Source organism: Nannobrachium achirus (genome assembly GCF_963921795.1).
Source record: "Nannobrachium achirus genome assembly, chromosome: 3".
In the NCBI taxonomy this organism is placed as follows: domain Eukaryota; kingdom Metazoa; phylum Chordata; class Actinopteri; order Myctophiformes; family Myctophidae; genus Nannobrachium; species Nannobrachium achirus.
Window position 1 is genome coordinate 74,744,132 of NC_137812.1, and position 17,917 is coordinate 74,762,048.

Genomic DNA, 17,917 nt, shown 5'->3' on the forward strand with positions numbered 1-17,917 from the left:
ATATCAAAATCTTGTAGTCTTTTAGTCTTAGTCTTAGTCGACAAAATTAACACTGCTTCACAGTTATGTCAGGTGTGTTCATATGCTTATGGTGATGCGATTTCAGATCAATTGCTCCAGCCACTGAGGAGAAACGCTGTGACAGACACTCAGACAGACAGACACTCACTCAGACATTCCGAAAATTATATGTTAGATATGTCCTATTCTTGGTTGTTCTTCACAATTGACAGTTTTTTGTTGTTTTTCACATTTTATTGTTTTTTATTCTCTTTGAAATTGTGTTATTATTGCCCTGTTGTGAAGTGCACGGAGACCCCTCGGGGTGACTTTGTACTATAAATAAAAATAAACTGAAACTGAAACTGAACTGTTCTAAGCCCAGGGTCCCATTGGCCAAGCTTCACTGGACGTGATGCGATTGAAGAAATGAACTAATATATAGCACCACTCACTTCTTATTTAGTTAACGTGTATCTTCAGACATTTAACCCCTTAAACCTTCCATACTTATTAAACTTGGTCCGCTAACCCCCCCAAGTTCAAAGGTCATTACCTCAGGCTGCTGACCACCAGGTCAAAGGTGTTTTCTCTGAAGGGCAGGAACTCCTGGTCTGAAACCACACAGTGGACAGGAAGCTCACCGTGTCTGCTCTGCTTCTGAGGAGAGAGGACATGTCATATCAATTATTTTTGAATAGCCAAAGTATAAATAACTAGAAATACTGTTCCTACGAAACAGTGTGGGCTCGTGACTATATTATGCAGCGTGCTAACTGTCATGTGAAGCTCAACCAATACTCCAGCTAACACCACTCCCAGATTTTCCGCACCTCATTGGCTAAGGGCCCTGCCTTTGTACTGTCTGCGACGGAACTCACTATAATAGTCCCTAGCCTCGCGTAGCCAGGCTTACTCATCTGCGAAGAGAAAAGCCTGGTTACGACCATAGGCTGAAACGACATTCCACTTCCGCCGGGAGAATTTCACCAGAAGACTGCAACGCATGACGTAACTTCTGTTAACCGCAGCACTTCCGGTGTCTACAGATTCATGCCATTCACATGGCCTGTTGTGGCCAGGGTGTAAAGTCCCACAGTTTCCACACCTCAGTTGCACCTCATTGGCTAAGGGCCCTGCCTTTATAATGTCTGCGACGGAACTCACTTTATTTATTTTTTAGCGAACATGTGTACTCAAATCTTTGCTTCTGGTCTTTGATACATAATATTTTGAGATGTAAACAAAGTACCTACTATTCAATTAAATTAAATTAAATTCAATTAAATTCAATTCAAAGGAGCTTTATTGGCATGAGAAAATATACTTTTACTTTGTCAAAGCAAGTGGCAAAATATTATAAAAGGGGAACGTATATACAGTTGGGGGTTCAGCATTGTGTAAACAGAGCTACAGTGTGTCACATTGGGTCCGCTTTGGAGCAAATAGCTTCTTTTCTCAAAACAATTTAAATAGTATACAGGAAGAAATCAAAAAGAAATCCTCATATTTAAACTGTGTTTAAAATGGTTTGTAGTCCTTAAGGTGGTTGTAGTCCATTCTCTATCACTGTGTGAGTGTGAGATAACGAGACCACACAGAATGTTGGGAAGGTGCCCCATCTTGTGACCAAACAGAGGTACTACACAGACATGTGCCCCCTGTGTATACCAGTTGTTAAATTAAGATATAAATTATATTACACCAGAGGGTTTGCTTTAACATTATTAGTGTGGTTGCTGTAGAATTGCACCTTTCTAGTAATAGGTATACTTGGCATTGCTATCTCACCTGTCTAACCCTAACCGTAAAATGAGATCTACATGGCAGGTGAGATCTACATGTCTAAATGTCTCACCTGATCTCAGGTGAGATCTACAGGTGAGATCTACATGTCTCACCTGTCTTAACCCCAACCCTAACCCTAAGTAAATAATACAGAGCCATTCACCGCCCGACGATATTGCAGAGACTGTTTAGTTTATTCTTAGATTCTTATATGGGACGATTCTAAGATGAGCAAGTGTTATTCTCCATGTGGTGTGTGGAGACGTTGTGACCTCTCTATGACCTCTGTATAGACGCTGTGACCTCTCTATGACCTCTGTGTAGATGCTGTGACCTCTCTATGACCTCTGTATAGATGCTGTGACCTCTCTATGACCTCTGTATAGATGCTGTGACCTCTCTATGACCTCTGTGTAGACGCTGTGACCTCTCTATGACCTCTGTATAGATGTTGTGACCTCTCTATGACCTCTGTATAGATGATGTGACCTCTCTATGACCTCTGTATAGATGTTGTGACCTCTCTATGACCTCTGTATAGATGATGTGACCTCTCTATGACCTCTGTGTAGATGCTGTGACCTCTCTATGACCTCTGTATAGACGCTGTGACCTCTCTATGACCTCTGTATAGATGATGTGACCTCTCTATGACCTCTGTGTAGATGTTGTGACCTCTCTATGACCTCTGTGTAGATGCTGTGACCTCTCTATGACCTCTGTGTAGATGTTGTGACCTCTCTATGACCTCTGTGTAGATGCTGTGACCTCTCTATGACCTCTGTATAGATGATGTGACCTCTCTATGACCTCTGTATAGATGCTGTGACCTCTCTATGACCTCTGTATAGATGCTGTGACCTCTCTATGACCTCTGTATAGATGATGTGACCTCTCTATGACCTCTGTATAGATGCTGTGACCTCTCTATGACCTCTGTATAGATGTTGTGACCTCTCTATGACCTCTGTATAGATGATGTGACCTCTCTATGACCTCTGTATAGATGATGTGACCTCTCTATGACCTCTGTATAGATGCTGTGACCTCTCTATGACCTCTGTGTAGATGATGTGACCTCTCTATGACCTCTGTATAGATGCTGTGACCTCTCTATGACCTCTGTGTAGATGATGTGACCTCTCTATGACCTCTGTATAGATGCTGTGACCTCTCTATGACCTCTGTATAGATGCTGTGACCTCTCTATGACCTCTGTATAGATGCTGTGACCTCTCTATGACCTCTGTGTAGATGCTGTGACCTCTCTATGACCTCTGTGTAGATGCTGTGACCTCTCTATGACCTCTGTGTAGACGCTGTGACCTCTCTATGACCTCTGTATAGATGCTGTGACCTCTCTATGACCTCTGTATAGATGCTGTGACCTCTCTATGACCTCTGTGTAGACGCTGTGACCTCTCTATGACCTCTGTATAGATGCTGTGACCTCTCTATGACCTCTGTATAGACGCTGTGACCTCTCTATGACCTCTGTGTAGATGATGTGACCTCTCTATGACCTCTGTGTAGATGCTGTGACCTCTCTATGACCTCTGTATAGATGATGTGACCTCTCTATGACCTCTGTGGAGACGTTGTGACCTCTCTATGACCTCTGTGTAGATGCTGTGACCTCTCTATGACCTCTGTATAGATGATGTGACCTCTCTATGACCTCTGTGTAGATGCTGTGACCTCTCTATGACCTCTGTGTAGATGCTGTGACCTCTCTATGACCTCTGTGTAGATGCTGTGACCTCTCTATGACCTCTGTGTAGATGATGTGACCTCTCTATGACCTCTGTATAGATGCTGTGACCTCTCTATGACCTCTGTGTAGATGCTGTGACCTCTCTATGACCTCTGTGTAGATGCTGTGACCTCTCTATGACCTCTGTGTAGATGCTGTGACCTCTCTATGACCTCTGTATAGATGCTGTGACCTCTCTATGACCTCTGTATAGATGCTGTGACCTCTCTATGACCTCTGTGTAGATGTTGTGACCTCTCTATGACCTCTGTGTAGATGATGTGACCTCTCTATGACCTCTGTATAGATGCTGTGACCTCTCTATGACCTCTGTATAGATGCTGTGACCTCTCTATGACCTCTGTATAGATGCTGTGACCTCTCTATGACCTCTGTATAGATGCTGTGACCTCTCTATGACCTCTGTGTAGACGCTGTGACCTCTCTATGACCTCTGTATAGACGCTGTGACCTCTCTATGACCTCTGTATAGATGCTGTGACCTCTCTATGACCTCTGTGTAGATGCTGTGACCTCTCTATGACCTCTGTATAGATGATGTGACCTCTCTATGACCTCTGTGTAGATGTTGTGACCTCTCTATGACCTCTGTGTAGATGATGTGACCTCTCTATGACCTCTGTGTAGATGTTGTGACCTCTCTATGACCTCTGTGTAGATGATGTGACCTCTCTATGACCTCTGTATAGATGCTGTGACCTCTCTATGACCTCTGTATAGATGCTGTGACCTCTCTATGACCTCTGTGTAGATGTTGTGACCTCTCTATGACCTCTGTGTAGATGATGTGACCTCTCTATGACCTCTGTATAGATGCTGTGACCTCTCTATGACCTCTGTATAGATGCTGTGACCTCTCTATGACCTCTGTGTAGATGATGTGACCTCTCTATGACCTCTGTGTAGATGCTGTGACCTCTCTATGACCTCTGTGTAGATGCTGTGACCTCTCTATGACCTCTGTATAGATGATGTGACCTCTCTATGACCTCTGTATAGATGCTGTGACCTCTCTATGACCTCTGTGTAGATGCTGTGACCTCTCTATGACCTCTGTGTAGATGTTGTGACCTCTCTATGACCTCTGTGTAGATGATGTGACCTCTCTATGACCTCTGTGTAGATGTTGTGACCTCTCTATGACCTCTGTGTAGATGATGTGACCTCTCTATGACCTCTGTATAGATGCTGTGACCTCTCTATGACCTCTGTGTAGATGCTGTGACCTCTCTATGACCTCTGTATAGATGCTGTGACCTCTCTATGACCTCTGTGTAGATGATGTGACCTCTCTATGACCTCTGTGTAGATGCTGTGACCTCTCTATGACCTCTGTGTAGATGATGTGACCTCTCTATGACCTCTGTATAGATGCTGTGACCTCTCTATGACCTCTGTGTAGATGCTGTGACCTCTCTATGACCTCTGTATAGATGCTGTGACCTCTCTATGACCTCTGTATAGATGCTGTGACCTCTCTATGACCTCTGTATAGATGATGTGACCTCTCTATGACCTCTGTATAGATGCTGTGACCTCTCTATGACCTCTGTATAGATGATGTGACCTCTCTATGACCTCTGTATAGATGCTGTGACCTCTCTATGACCTCTGTATAGATGATGTGACCTCTCTATGACCTCTGTGTAGATGCTGTGACCTCTCTATGACCTCTGTATAGATGCTGTGACCTCTCTATGACCTCTGTATAGATGCTGTGACCTCTCTATGACCTCTGTGTAGATGCTGTGACCTCTCTATGACCTCTGTATAGATGCTGTGACCTCTCTATGACCTCTGTGTAGATGCTGTGACCTCTCTATGACCTCTGTATAGACGCTGTGACCTCTCTATGACCTCTGTATAGATGATGTGACCTCTCTATGACCTCTGTATAGATGCTGTGACCTCTCTATGACCTCTGTATAGATGCTGTGACCTCTCTATGACCTCTGTGTAGATGCTGTGACCTCTCTATGACCTCTGTGTAGATGCTGTGACCTCTCTATGACCTCTGTATAGATGATGTGACCTCTCTATGACCTCTGTATAGATGATGTGACCTCTCTATGACCTCTGTATAGATGATGTGACCTCTCTATGACCTCTGTATAGATGCTGTGACCTCTCTATGACCTCTGTGTAGATGATGTGACCTCTCTATGACCTCTGTATAGATGCTGTGACCTCTCTATGACCTCTGTGTAGATGCTGTGACCTCTCTATGACCTCTGTATAGATGCTGTGACCTCTCTATGACCTCTGTATAGATGCTGTGACCTCTCTATGACCTCTGTATAGATGCTGTGACCTCTCTATGACCTCTGTGTAGATGCTGTGACCTCTCTATGACCTCTGTGTAGATGCTGTGACCTCTCTATGACCTCTGTATAGATGCTGTGACCTCTCTATGACCTCTGTGTAGATGCTGTGACCTCTCTATGACCTCTGTATAGATGATGTGACCTCTCTATGACCTCTGTGTAGATGCTGTGACCTCTCTATGACCTCTGTATAGATGCTGTGACCTCTCTATGACCTCTGTATAGACGCTGTGACCTCTCTATGACCTCTGTATAGATGCTGTGACCTCTCTATGACCTCTCTATGACCTCTGTATAGACGCTGTGACCTCTCTATGACCTCTGTATAGATGCTGTGACCTCTCTATGACCTCTGTGTAGATGCTGTGACCTCTCTATGACCTCTGTGTAGATGCTGTGACCTCTCTATGACCTCTGTGTAGATGATGTGACCTCTCTATGACCTCTGTATAGATGATGTGACCTCTCTATGACCTCTGTGTAGATGTTGTGACCTCTCTATGACCTCTGTGTAGATGATGTGACCTCTCTATGACCTCTGTGTAGATGTTGTGACCTCTCTATGACCTCTGTATAGATGATGTGACCTCTCTATGACCTCTGTATAGACGCTGTGACCTCTCTATGACCTCTGTGTAGATGATGTGACCTCTCTATGACCTCTGTGTAGATGTTGTGACCTCTCTATGACCTCTGTGTAGATGATGTGACCTCTCTATGACCTCTGTGTAGATGATGTGACCTCTCTATGACCTCTGTGTAGATGATGTGACCTCTCTATGACCTCTGTGTAGATGCTGTGACCTCTCTATGACCTCTGTATAGATGATGTGACCTCTCTATGACCTCTGTATAGACTGCTGTGACCTCTCTATGACCTCTGTGTAGATGCTGTGACCTCTCTATGACCTCTGTATAGATGATGTGACCTCTCTATGACCTCTGTGTAGATGCTGTGACCTCTCTATGACCTCTGTGTAGATGCTGTGACCTCTCTATGACCTCTGTGTAGATGCTGTGACCTCTCTATGACCTCTGTATAGATGCTGTGACCTCTCTATGACCTCTGTGTAGATGCTGTGACCTCTCTATGACCTCTGTGTAGATGCTGTGACCTCTCTATGACCTCTGTGTAGATGCTGTGACCTCTCTATGACCTCTGTGTAGATGCTGTGACCTCTCTATGACCTCTGTATAGATGCTGTGACCTCTCTATGACCTCTGTGTAGATGCTGTGACCTCTCTATGACCTCTGTATAGATGCTGTGACCTCTCTATGACCTCTGTGTAGATGCTGTGACCTCTCTATGACCTCTGTGTAGATGCTGTGACCTCTCTATGACCTCTGTGTAGATGCTGTGACCTCTCTATGACCTCTGTGTAGATGCTGTGACCTCTCTATGACCTCTGTGTAGATGCTGTGACCTCTCTATGACCTCTGTGTAGACGCTGTGACCTCTCTATGACCTCTGTATAGATGCTGTGACCTCTCTATGACCTCTGTATAGATGCTGTGACCTCTCTATGACCTCTGTATAGATGCTGTGACCTCTCTATGACCTCTGTATAGATGCTGTGACCTCTCTATGACCTCTGTATAGATGATGTGACCTCTCTATGACCTCTGTGTAGATGCTGTGACCTCTCTATGACCTCTGTGTAGATGCTGTGACCTCTCTATGACCTCTGTGTAGATGCTGTGACCTCTCTATGACCTCTGTGTAGATGCTGTGACCTCTCTATGACCTCTGTGTAGACGCTGTGACCTCTCTATGACCTCTGTATAGACGCTGTGACCTCTCTATGACCTCTGTATAGATGATGTGACCTCTCTATGACCTCTGTGTAGATGCTGTGACCTCTCTATGACCTCTGTGTAGATGCTGTGACCTCTCTATGACCTCTGTATAGATGCTGTGACCTCTCTATGACCTCTGTGTAGACGCTGTGACCTCTCTATGACCTCTGTATAGACGCTGTGACCTCTCTATGACCTCTGTATAGATGATGTGACCTCTCTATGACCTCTGTGTAGATGATGTGACCTCTCTATGACCTCTGTATAGATGATGTGACCTCTCTATGACCTCTGTATAGATGCTGTGACCTCTCTATGACCTCTGTGTAGATGCTGTGACCTCTCTATGACCTCTGTGTAGATGCTGTGACCTCTCTATGACCTCTGTGTAGATGCTGTGACCTCTCTATGACCTCTGTGTAGATGCTGTGACCTCTCTATGACCTCTGTATAGATGATGTGACCTCTCTATGACCTCTGTGTAGATGCTGTGACCTCTCTATGACCTCTGTATAGATGATGTGACCTCTCTATGACCTCTGTATAGATGATGTGACCTCTCTATGACCTCTGTATAGATGATGTGACCTCTCTATGACCTCTGTATAGATGCTGTGACCTCTCTATGACCTCTGTATAGATGCTGTGACCTCTCTATGACCTCTGTATAGATGATGTGACCTCTCTATGACCTCTGTGTAGATGCTGTGACCTCTCTATGACCTCTGTGTAGATGCTGTGACCTCTCTATGACCTCTGTGTAGATGCTGTGACCTCTCTATGACCTCTGTATAGATGATGTGACCTCTCTATGACCTCTGTATAGATGATGTGACCTCTCTATGACCTCTGTATAGATGATGTGACCTCTCTATGACCTCTGTGTAGATGATGTGACCTCTCTATGACCTCTGTATAGATGATGTGACCTCTCTATGACCTCTGTGTAGATGATGTGACCTCTCTATGACCTCTGTATAGATGATGTGACCTCTCTATGACCTCTGTATAGATGCTGTGACCTCTCTATGACCTCTGTATAGATGATGTGACCTCTCTATGACCTCTGTATAGATGATGTGACCTCTCTATGACCTCTGTGTAGATGATGTGACCTCTCTATGACCTCTGTATAGATGCTGTGACCTCTCTATGACCTCTGTATAGATGCTGTGACCTCTCTATGACCTCTGTGTAGATGATGTGACCTCTCTATGACCTCTGTATAGATGCTGTGACCTCTCTATGACCTCTGTATAGATGCTGTGACCTCTCTATGACCTCTGTATAGATGCTGTGACCTCTCTATGACCTCTGTGTAGATGCTGTGACCTCTCTATGACCTCTGTATAGATGCTGTGACCTCTCTATGACCTCTGTGTAGATGATGTGACCTCTCTATGACCTCTGTGTAGATGCTGTGACCTCTCTATGACCTCTGTGTAGATGCTGTGACCTCTCTATGACCTCTGTGTAGATGCTGTGACCTCTCTATGACCTCTGTGTAGATGCTGTGACCTCTCTATGACCTCTGTGTAGATGATGTGACCTCTCTATGACCTCTGTGTAGATGATGTGACCTCTCTATGACCTCTGTATAGATGCTGTGACCTCTCTATGACCTCTGTGTAGATGCTGTGACCTCTCTATGACCTCTGTGTAGATGATGTGACCTCTCTATGACCTCTGTATAGATGATGTGACCTCTCTATGACCTCTGTATAGATGCTGTGACCTCTCTATGACCTCTGTGTAGATGCTGTGACCTCTCTATGACCTCTGTATAGATGCTGTGACCTCTCTATGACCTCTGTGTAGATGCTGTGACCTCTCTATGACCTCTGTGTAGATGCTGTGACCTCTCTATGACCTCTGTGTAGATGCTGTGACCTCTCTATGACCTCTGTGTAGATGCTGTGACCTCTCTATGACCTCTGTGTAGATGCTGTGACCTCTCTATGACCTCTGTGTAGATGCTGTGACCTCTCTATGACCTCTGTGTAGATGCTGTGACCTCTCTATGACCTCTGTGTAGATGCTGTGACCTCTCTATGACCTCTGTATAGATGATGTGACCTCTCTATGACCTCTGTGTAGATGATGTGACCTCTCTATGACCTCTGTGTAGATGATGTGACCTCTCTATGACCTCTGTATAGATGATGTGACCTCTCTATGACCTCTGTGTAGATGCTGTGACCTCTCTATGACCTCTGTGTAGATGCTGTGACCTCTCTATGACCTCTGTGTAGATGCTGTGACCTCTCTATGACCTCTGTATAGACGCTGTGACCTCTCTATGACCTCTGTATAGATGCTGTGACCTCTCTATGACCTCTGTGTAGATGCTGTGACCTCTCTATGACCTCTGTATAGACGCTGTGACCTCTCTATGACCTCTGTGTAGATGCTGTGACCTCTCTATGACCTCTGTATAGATGATGTGACCTCTCTATGACCTCTGTATAGATGTTGTGACCTCTCTATGACCTCTGTATAGATGCTGTGACCTCTCTATGACCTCTGTGTAGATGTTGTGACCTCTCTATGACCTCTGTGTAGATGCTGTGACCTCTCTATGACCTCTGTATAGATGCTGTGACCTCTCTATGACCTCTGTGTAGATGATGTGACCTCTCTATGACCTCTGTATAGATGATGTGACCTCTCTATGACCTCTGTGTAGATGATGTGACCTCTCTATGACCTCTGTATAGATGCTGTGACCTCTCTATGACCTCTGTATAGATGATGTGACCTCTCTATGACCTCTGTATAGATGATGTGACCTCTCTATGACCTCTGTATAGATGATGTGACCTCTCTATGACCTCTGTGTAGATGATGTGACCTCTCTATGACCTCTGTGTAGATGATGTGACCTCTCTATGACCTCTGTGTAGATGATGTGACCTCTCTATGACCTCTGTATAGATGATGTGACCTCTCTATGACCTCTGTGTAGATGCTGTGACCTCTCTATGACCTCTGTATAGACGCTGTGACCTCTCTATGACCTCTGTGTAGATGATGTGACCTCTCTATGACCTCTGTGTAGATGATGTGACCTCTCTATGACCTCTGTGTAGATGATGTGACCTCTCTATGACCTCTGTGTAGATGATGTGACCTCTCTATGACCTCTGTGTAGATGCTGTGACCTCTCTATGACCTCTGTGTAGATGATGTGACCTCTCTATGACCTCTGTGTAGATGATGTGACCTCTCTATGACCTCTGTGTAGATGATGTGACCTCTCTATGACCTCTGTATAGATGCTGTGACCTCTCTATGACCTCTGTGTAGATGCTGTGACCTCTCTATGACCTCTGTGTAGATGATGTGACCTCTCTATGACCTCTGTGTAGATGATGTGACCTCTCTATGACCTCTGTATAGATGCTGTGACCTCTCTATGACCTCTGTATAGATGATGTGACCTCTCTATGACCTCTGTGTAGATGCTGTGACCTCTCTATGACCTCTGTATAGATGCTGTGACCTCTCTATGACCTCTGTATAGATGCTGTGACCTCTCTATGACCTCTGTGTAGATGCTGTGACCTCTCTATGACCTCTGTATAGATGATGTGACCTCTCTATGACCTCTGTGTAGATGCTGTGACCTCTCTATGACCTCTGTGTAGATGCTGTGACCTCTCTATGACCTCTGTGTAGATGATGTGACCTCTCTATGACCTCTGTATAGATGATGTGACCTCTCTATGACCTCTGTGTAGATGATGTGACCTCTCTATGACCTCTGTATAGATGCTGTGACCTCTCTATGACCTCTGTGTAGATGATGTGACCTCTCTATGACCTCTGTATAGATGATGTGACCTCTCTATGACCTCTGTGTAGATGATGTGACCTCTCTATGACCTCTGTGTAGATGATGTGACCTCTCTATGACCTCTGTATAGATGCTGTGACCTCTCTATGACCTCTGTGTAGATGATGTGACCTCTCTATGACCTCTGTATAGATGATGTGACCTCTCTATGACCTCTGTGTAGATGATGTGACCTCTCTATGACCTCTGTGTAGATGATGTGACCTCTCTATGACCTCTGTATAGATGCTGTGACCTCTCTATGACCTCTGTATAGATGCTGTGACCTCTCTATGACCTCTGTATAGATGATGTGACCTCTCTATGACCTCTGTATAGATGATGTGACCTCTCTATGACCTCTGTGTAGATGATGTGACCTCTCTATGACCTCTGTATAGATGCTGTGACCTCTCTATGACCTCTGTGTAGATGCTGTGACCTCTCTATGACCTCTGTGTAGATGCTGTGACCTCTCTATGACCTCTGTGTAGATGATGTGACCTCTCTATGACCTCTGTGTAGATGATGTGACCTCTCTATGACCTCTGTGTAGATGCTGTGACCTCTCTATGACCTCTGTGTAGATGCTGTGACCTCTCTATGACCTCTGTGTAGATGATGTGACCTCTCTATGACCTCTGTGTAGATGATGTGACCTCTCTATGACCTCTGTGTAGATGATGTGACCTCTCTATGACCTCTGTATAGATGATGTGACCTCTCTATGACCTCTGTGTAGATGCTGTGACCTCTCTATGACCTCTGTGTAGATGATGTGACCTCTCTATGACCTCTGTATAGATGATGTGACCTCTCTATGACCTCTGTGTAGATGATGTGACCTCTCTATGACCTCTGTGTAGATGATGTGACCTCTCTATGACCTCTGTGTAGATGCTGTGACCTCTCTATGACCTCTGTGTAGATGCTGTGACCTCTCTATGACCTCTGTGTAGATGATGTGACCTCTCTATGACCTCTGTGTAGATGATGTGACCTCTCTATGACCTCTGTGTAGATGATGTGACCTCTCTATGACCTCTGTATAGATGATGTGACCTCTCTATGACCTCTGTGTAGATGCTGTGACCTCTCTATGACCCCTGTATAGATGATGTGACCTCTCTATGACCTCTGTATAGATGATGTGACCTCTCTATGACCTCTGTGTAGATGATGTGACCTCTCTATGACCTCTGTATAGATGATGTGACCTCTCTATGACCTCTGTATAGATGATGTGACCTCTCTATGACCTCTGTGTAGATGCTGTGACCTCTCTATGACCTCTGTATAGATGATGTGACCTCTCTATGACCTCTGTATAGATGCTGTGACCTCTCTATGACCTCTGTGTAGACGCTGTGACCTCTCTATGACCTCTGTGTAGATGATGTGACCTCTCTATGACCTCTGTATAGATGCTGTGACCTCTCTATGACCTCTGTGTAGATGATGTGACCTCTCTATGACCTCTGTATAGATGCTGTGACCTCTCTATGACCTCTGTATAGATGTGACCTCTCTATGACCTCTGTATAGATGTGACCTCTCTATGACCTCTGTGTAGATGCTGTGACCTCTCTATGACCTCTGTATAGATGATGTGACCTCTCTATGACCTCTGTATAGATGATGTGACCTCTCTATGACCTCTGTATAGATGATGTGACCTCTCTATGACCTCTGTGTAGATGCTGTGACCTCTCTATGACCTCTGTATAGATGATGTGACCTCTCTATGACCTCTGTATAGATGATGTGACCTCTCTATGACCTCTGTATAGATGATGTGACCTCTCTATGACCTCTGTATAGATGCTGTGACCTCTCTATGACCTCTGTATAGATGATGTGACCTCTCTATGACCTCTGTATAGATGATGTGACCTCTCTATGACCTCTGTATAGATGCTGTGACCTCTCTATGACCTCTGTGGAGATGCTGTGACCTCTCTATGACCTCTGTATAGATGATGTGACCTCTCTATGACCTCTGTGTAGATGCTGTGACCTCTCTATGACCTCTGTATAGATGCTGTGACCTCTCTATGACCTCTGTGTAGATGATGTGACCTCTCTATGACCTCTGTGTAGATGTTGTGACCTCTCTATGACCTCTGTGTAGATGATGTGACCTCTCTATGACCTCTGTGTAGATGATGTGACCTCTCTATGACCTCTGTGTAGATGCTGTGACCTCTCTATGACCTCTGTGTAGATGCTGTGACCTCTCTATGACCTCTGTATAGATGATGTGACCTCTCTATGACCTCTGTATAGATGATGTGACCTCTCTATGACCTCTGTATAGATGCTGTGACCTCTCTATGACCTCTGTGTAGATGTTGTGACCTCTCTATGACCTCTGTATAGATGCTGTGACCTCTCTATGACCTCTGTGTAGATGCTGTGACCTCTCTATGACCTCTGTATAGATGCTGTGACCTCTCTATGACCTCTGTGTAGATGCTGTGACCTCTCTATGACCTCTGTATAGATGATGTGACCTCTCTATGACCTCTGTGTAGATGCTGTGACCTCTCTATGACCTCTGTGTAGATGCTGTGACCTCTCTATGACCTCTGTGTAGATGATGTGACCTCTCTATGACCTCTGTGTAGATGATGTGACCTCTCTATGACCTCTGTGTAGATGCTGTGACCTCTCTATGACCTCTGTGTAGATGATGTGACCTCTCTATGACCTCTGTGTAGATGCTGTGACCTCTCTATGACCTCTGTATAGATGCTGTGACCTCTCTATGACCTCTGTATAGATGCTGTGACCTCTCTATGACCTCTGTGTAGATGCTGTGACCTCTCTATGACCTCTGTGTAGATGCTGTGACCTCTCTATGACCTCTGGGTGACCTCTGTGCTCACCAAGGTGTTCAGTGAAGAATCTGTCAGGAAGAGACGCTCCACAATGTCCTGAAAACACAACACACACAAGACACACACAAACAACACAATCTGTTAGACACACAAATACCAATTGGTATTATTTTAGGCCATGGCAATACAGAGCTGGATTTTTCATATATCCCGGTTTTTCAGATATCCACATATCTAGGTACACACGAGAAAGATATCTAGGTCTAAAATAATTCCCCAGACCTCCACTGGGGGACAAGCACACACACAGTAAAGTCTTCAGAGATATCCGGGTACCATGCCTACACGGATCCAGTGAATCGGATATTTTTCAATGTCTCCACTGTCCACTTATTTATCCGGTTTAAAAAATATCCTGCTTCGCGGCCAAAATATCCAGCTTCGTGTGGCTGCAAGCCCCAACAGCACAAAAAGATGTCTAGCTTCAGAAATATCCAGCTCCGTGTAGCCATGGCCTTTGGGAAAGGGGAGATATAATGGACAAAGTATTGTACAGTATGTACTGTATACAGTATAGGGTAGATGCATCAGACACCTTGCTGAGATGCTCTGCTATGTGACTCCTCCCACAGCCCACATCCAGAGCCAAAGGAAAGGTCCTGGAAGACATTAAAGATACAGTAATAAATATACAGTACATAGAGTAAGTACAGTACATACAGTACATACAGTAAGTACAGTACATACAGCTAACATTCCAACTAATCACATTCACACAGCTAACCGACGCTTCATTTCTGTGGTTGCTATTAGGCAACACACTATTGTTCTCTGAACAATGTTATGCCCGCTGAAGTGAACCTGTTTTCTGTAAACCTTTTGACTGAACAATATAACAATATAATGTCTGATCAGACAGGATTGGTCATGCTTCAAATGACATCACAATATACCTCGTTTTCATCAGTGAAAACAGGTGGTCGACGGGTATTTTCCATCATAGTTTCCTTTAGTCGAGGAAAACAACACTGCTAGCGTAAATACTACTGTGTGTGACATCATTGTTCTTACCTTGCTATGTCGTAAACTCTGTCTGCCACTCTGCTGCCAACCTGCAAGCACAGAGACATGTGAGAGTGAGCTCTAGACCAGGGGTCTTCAAGGTTTTCAGGCCAAGGACCCCTTAGTTGAGAGAGAGATGAAGCAGGGACCCCCTACAACCTGTTCATAGATTCCATACAGTTTAATCTTTTGACAGCACAATCATCAGTGTATTTTAGATTCATGTCAATTTGTGTTTTCAGATATTTAACCACTTGAACTGTCAATACTTAATAAACTTGACCTTTGGGTTAGGGTTAGGGTCCTATCTAACATCAGGGTCTAGAGCTCTACAGTGTTGTTAGCTAAGATTACATTTTAGATGTGTCTCTATTAGGTAGTATGAATCATGACTTGATCTAGCAAGAGATTGTATTTCTCAGCACCTGCGGCCGTCGTACTGTATATAGGCTAGAGAAAGAAATAGACTTCTGCTGAGTTTGACTTAGTATATACATTCAAATGCAATGTTATTCTAGCCTAAATAATTAATACCTTTATGCAAGGTGAAGCTGTATTTTATTTCTATTTCCCATTCCTTTACATTCAGGTCGTTTTCAATCCCAAATGCTATGCTTTAACTGTTGTTATTTTTGGCTCCTTTCACGCACCTGCTTGTCAAATATCACGGTATGCGTTTTCACTGCAGGGAAAATTGTATTCTCTCGGTATTTTAAGCAAAAATGACTAGGTACTTTGCTGTGAAAATTCGGACGCCAAAAATAAATAATTGGCCGTTTTCACATGGCGTGAATTTCAAAATTGCCGTAACTTTTGAAAAAAAAAAAAAAAAAGAAAAAAAAAGAAACGTCCAGAACTTTGGCTGTATTAACGCGAGACCAACTAAGCTCATCTCTCCTAGTGTAGAACTAACCTCATCTCTCAGGTATAGTCGGGGCCCCCAGGCAATACAAGGACCGTTTGGTTCAGATTCTCGCAAATTCGCCAAATTTAGCATGGATGTTGTCCATAACATACTTAATCATTTTAAGATGGGTGCCAAGATGGGCACCCCATGGTACTGCCGTATTGCGCAATCCAATTGGGCTCCCATTGACTTTCTATACAGGAGGAAAATACCCAGAAAAAGTTTTTTTTTCCCTGGGTATTGGAGGATCTGAGGGGTCTAACTAGGGGTTTGTCATGATTCTGAATCCATTGCAGGCATTTGTTTTGCACAAAAAACATTCTGTGGGCTAGAAATGGCCTCAGAAAACAATACACGTATGGGTGAGTATTCATGATAGTCGGAGGCCTTAGGGTTTTTTTTTCTCGTGCTAATCAGTCTAAAAGTTCAAAATTTTGCACAGATGTAGCTCAGGGCATGCTCTAATGATTTAGCTAGGGCGCCCGAGTCTGCGACACTCGGGGTCGCCACAGCACCCAAAAAACTCTGAAAAGTGATGACTCATCACTTTTCATCACTAAAGTCGATGGGAGCCCAACTTGATTTGGCCGCTGTGTAGTCATAAAACCACCATATTAACATGAGACCAACCTCATCTCTATAATGTAGTCATATTAACATGAGACTAACCTCATCTCTCAGGTAGTCATACTTGTGTCCGTCCAGTAGAGATGAAGACCACTTCTTCTGCTGTCTCTTCATGTTCCTGTCGAACACGTTCATGGCTCCGCCCCCTGCAGTGGCGGAAGAGAAACACTCCAATCTTCTACTTAAGTAAAAGTACAAATACTGCAGCGTAGAAATACTACCGTTACAAGTAACAGTCTGGTAATAAAAATGTACAAACGTATTGCCATCAAAAAGTACCAAAAGTAGAAAGCATTCTTGTGCAAAGCAAAATGTCCTATTTTGCAAGATTTCAAATGTATAAAATGTATCCACAACTATCCAACTTCCCATCGTGCATTGCGCAGAAGGCGATCGGCATTTCCAGTGTCGCATCCGAGTGTGATCTATAAGCTCACAACGGTTGCATCTGCAACTTGACATGAGCTTGTATGTCTGCTGTTAACCGGAAGTGTCCTGCAGATAATGCTACAGTAAAGTCTTGCGGAAACGAACTTATTGCGGATAAGAACTCGTTTTGAAAAGATCTACAAGCTCACAATGCGGATCTACAAGCAGATCTACAAGCAGATCTACAAGCACACAATGCGGATCTACAAGCAGATCTACAAGCACACAATGCAGCGCAACTCATTGTGAGCTTGTAGATTGGCTATTTTCAAATTGCCGAAAAGCTGGAGTGGTTAATGTGTGGTTTGTCATAATAATATAAATCTGCAAAGTAACTGAAGTTGTCAAATAATTGTAGTGGAGTAGAGGTAAAAGTACTGAACATTTGAAATACTTCCAGTCAAGTAAAGCACCTCAAAAGTGTACTTGAAGTACAGTGGAGTACAGTGAAGTACAGTGAAGTACAGTGGAGTACAGTGGAGTACAGTGGAGTACAGTGAAGTACAGTGAAGTACAGTAAAATATATTTAGTA

At 44.2% G+C, this 17,917-nt stretch overlaps 1 protein-coding gene across 1 annotated transcript in view; it reads right to left on the reverse strand.

The window, feature by feature from the left end:
• ndufaf5 (NADH:ubiquinone oxidoreductase complex assembly factor 5) overlaps window positions 1-17,917 on the reverse strand; it is a gene marked incomplete at its 3' end in the record, with an annotated part of 28,026 nt that overhangs the window by 8,972 nt on the left and 1,137 nt on the right. The window contains exons 3-7 of the mRNA XM_080722792.1: window positions 16,998-17,101; window positions 15,431-15,471; window positions 14,955-15,018; window positions 14,408-14,455; window positions 557-660 (exon numbers count right to left, since the gene is read on the reverse strand). Coding sequence (XP_080578918.1) covers window positions 557-660; window positions 14,408-14,455; window positions 14,955-15,018; window positions 15,431-15,471; window positions 16,998-17,101 — 361 coding nt within the window. The remainder of the gene's footprint in view (window positions 1-556; window positions 661-14,407; window positions 14,456-14,954; window positions 15,019-15,430; window positions 15,472-16,997; window positions 17,102-17,917) is intronic.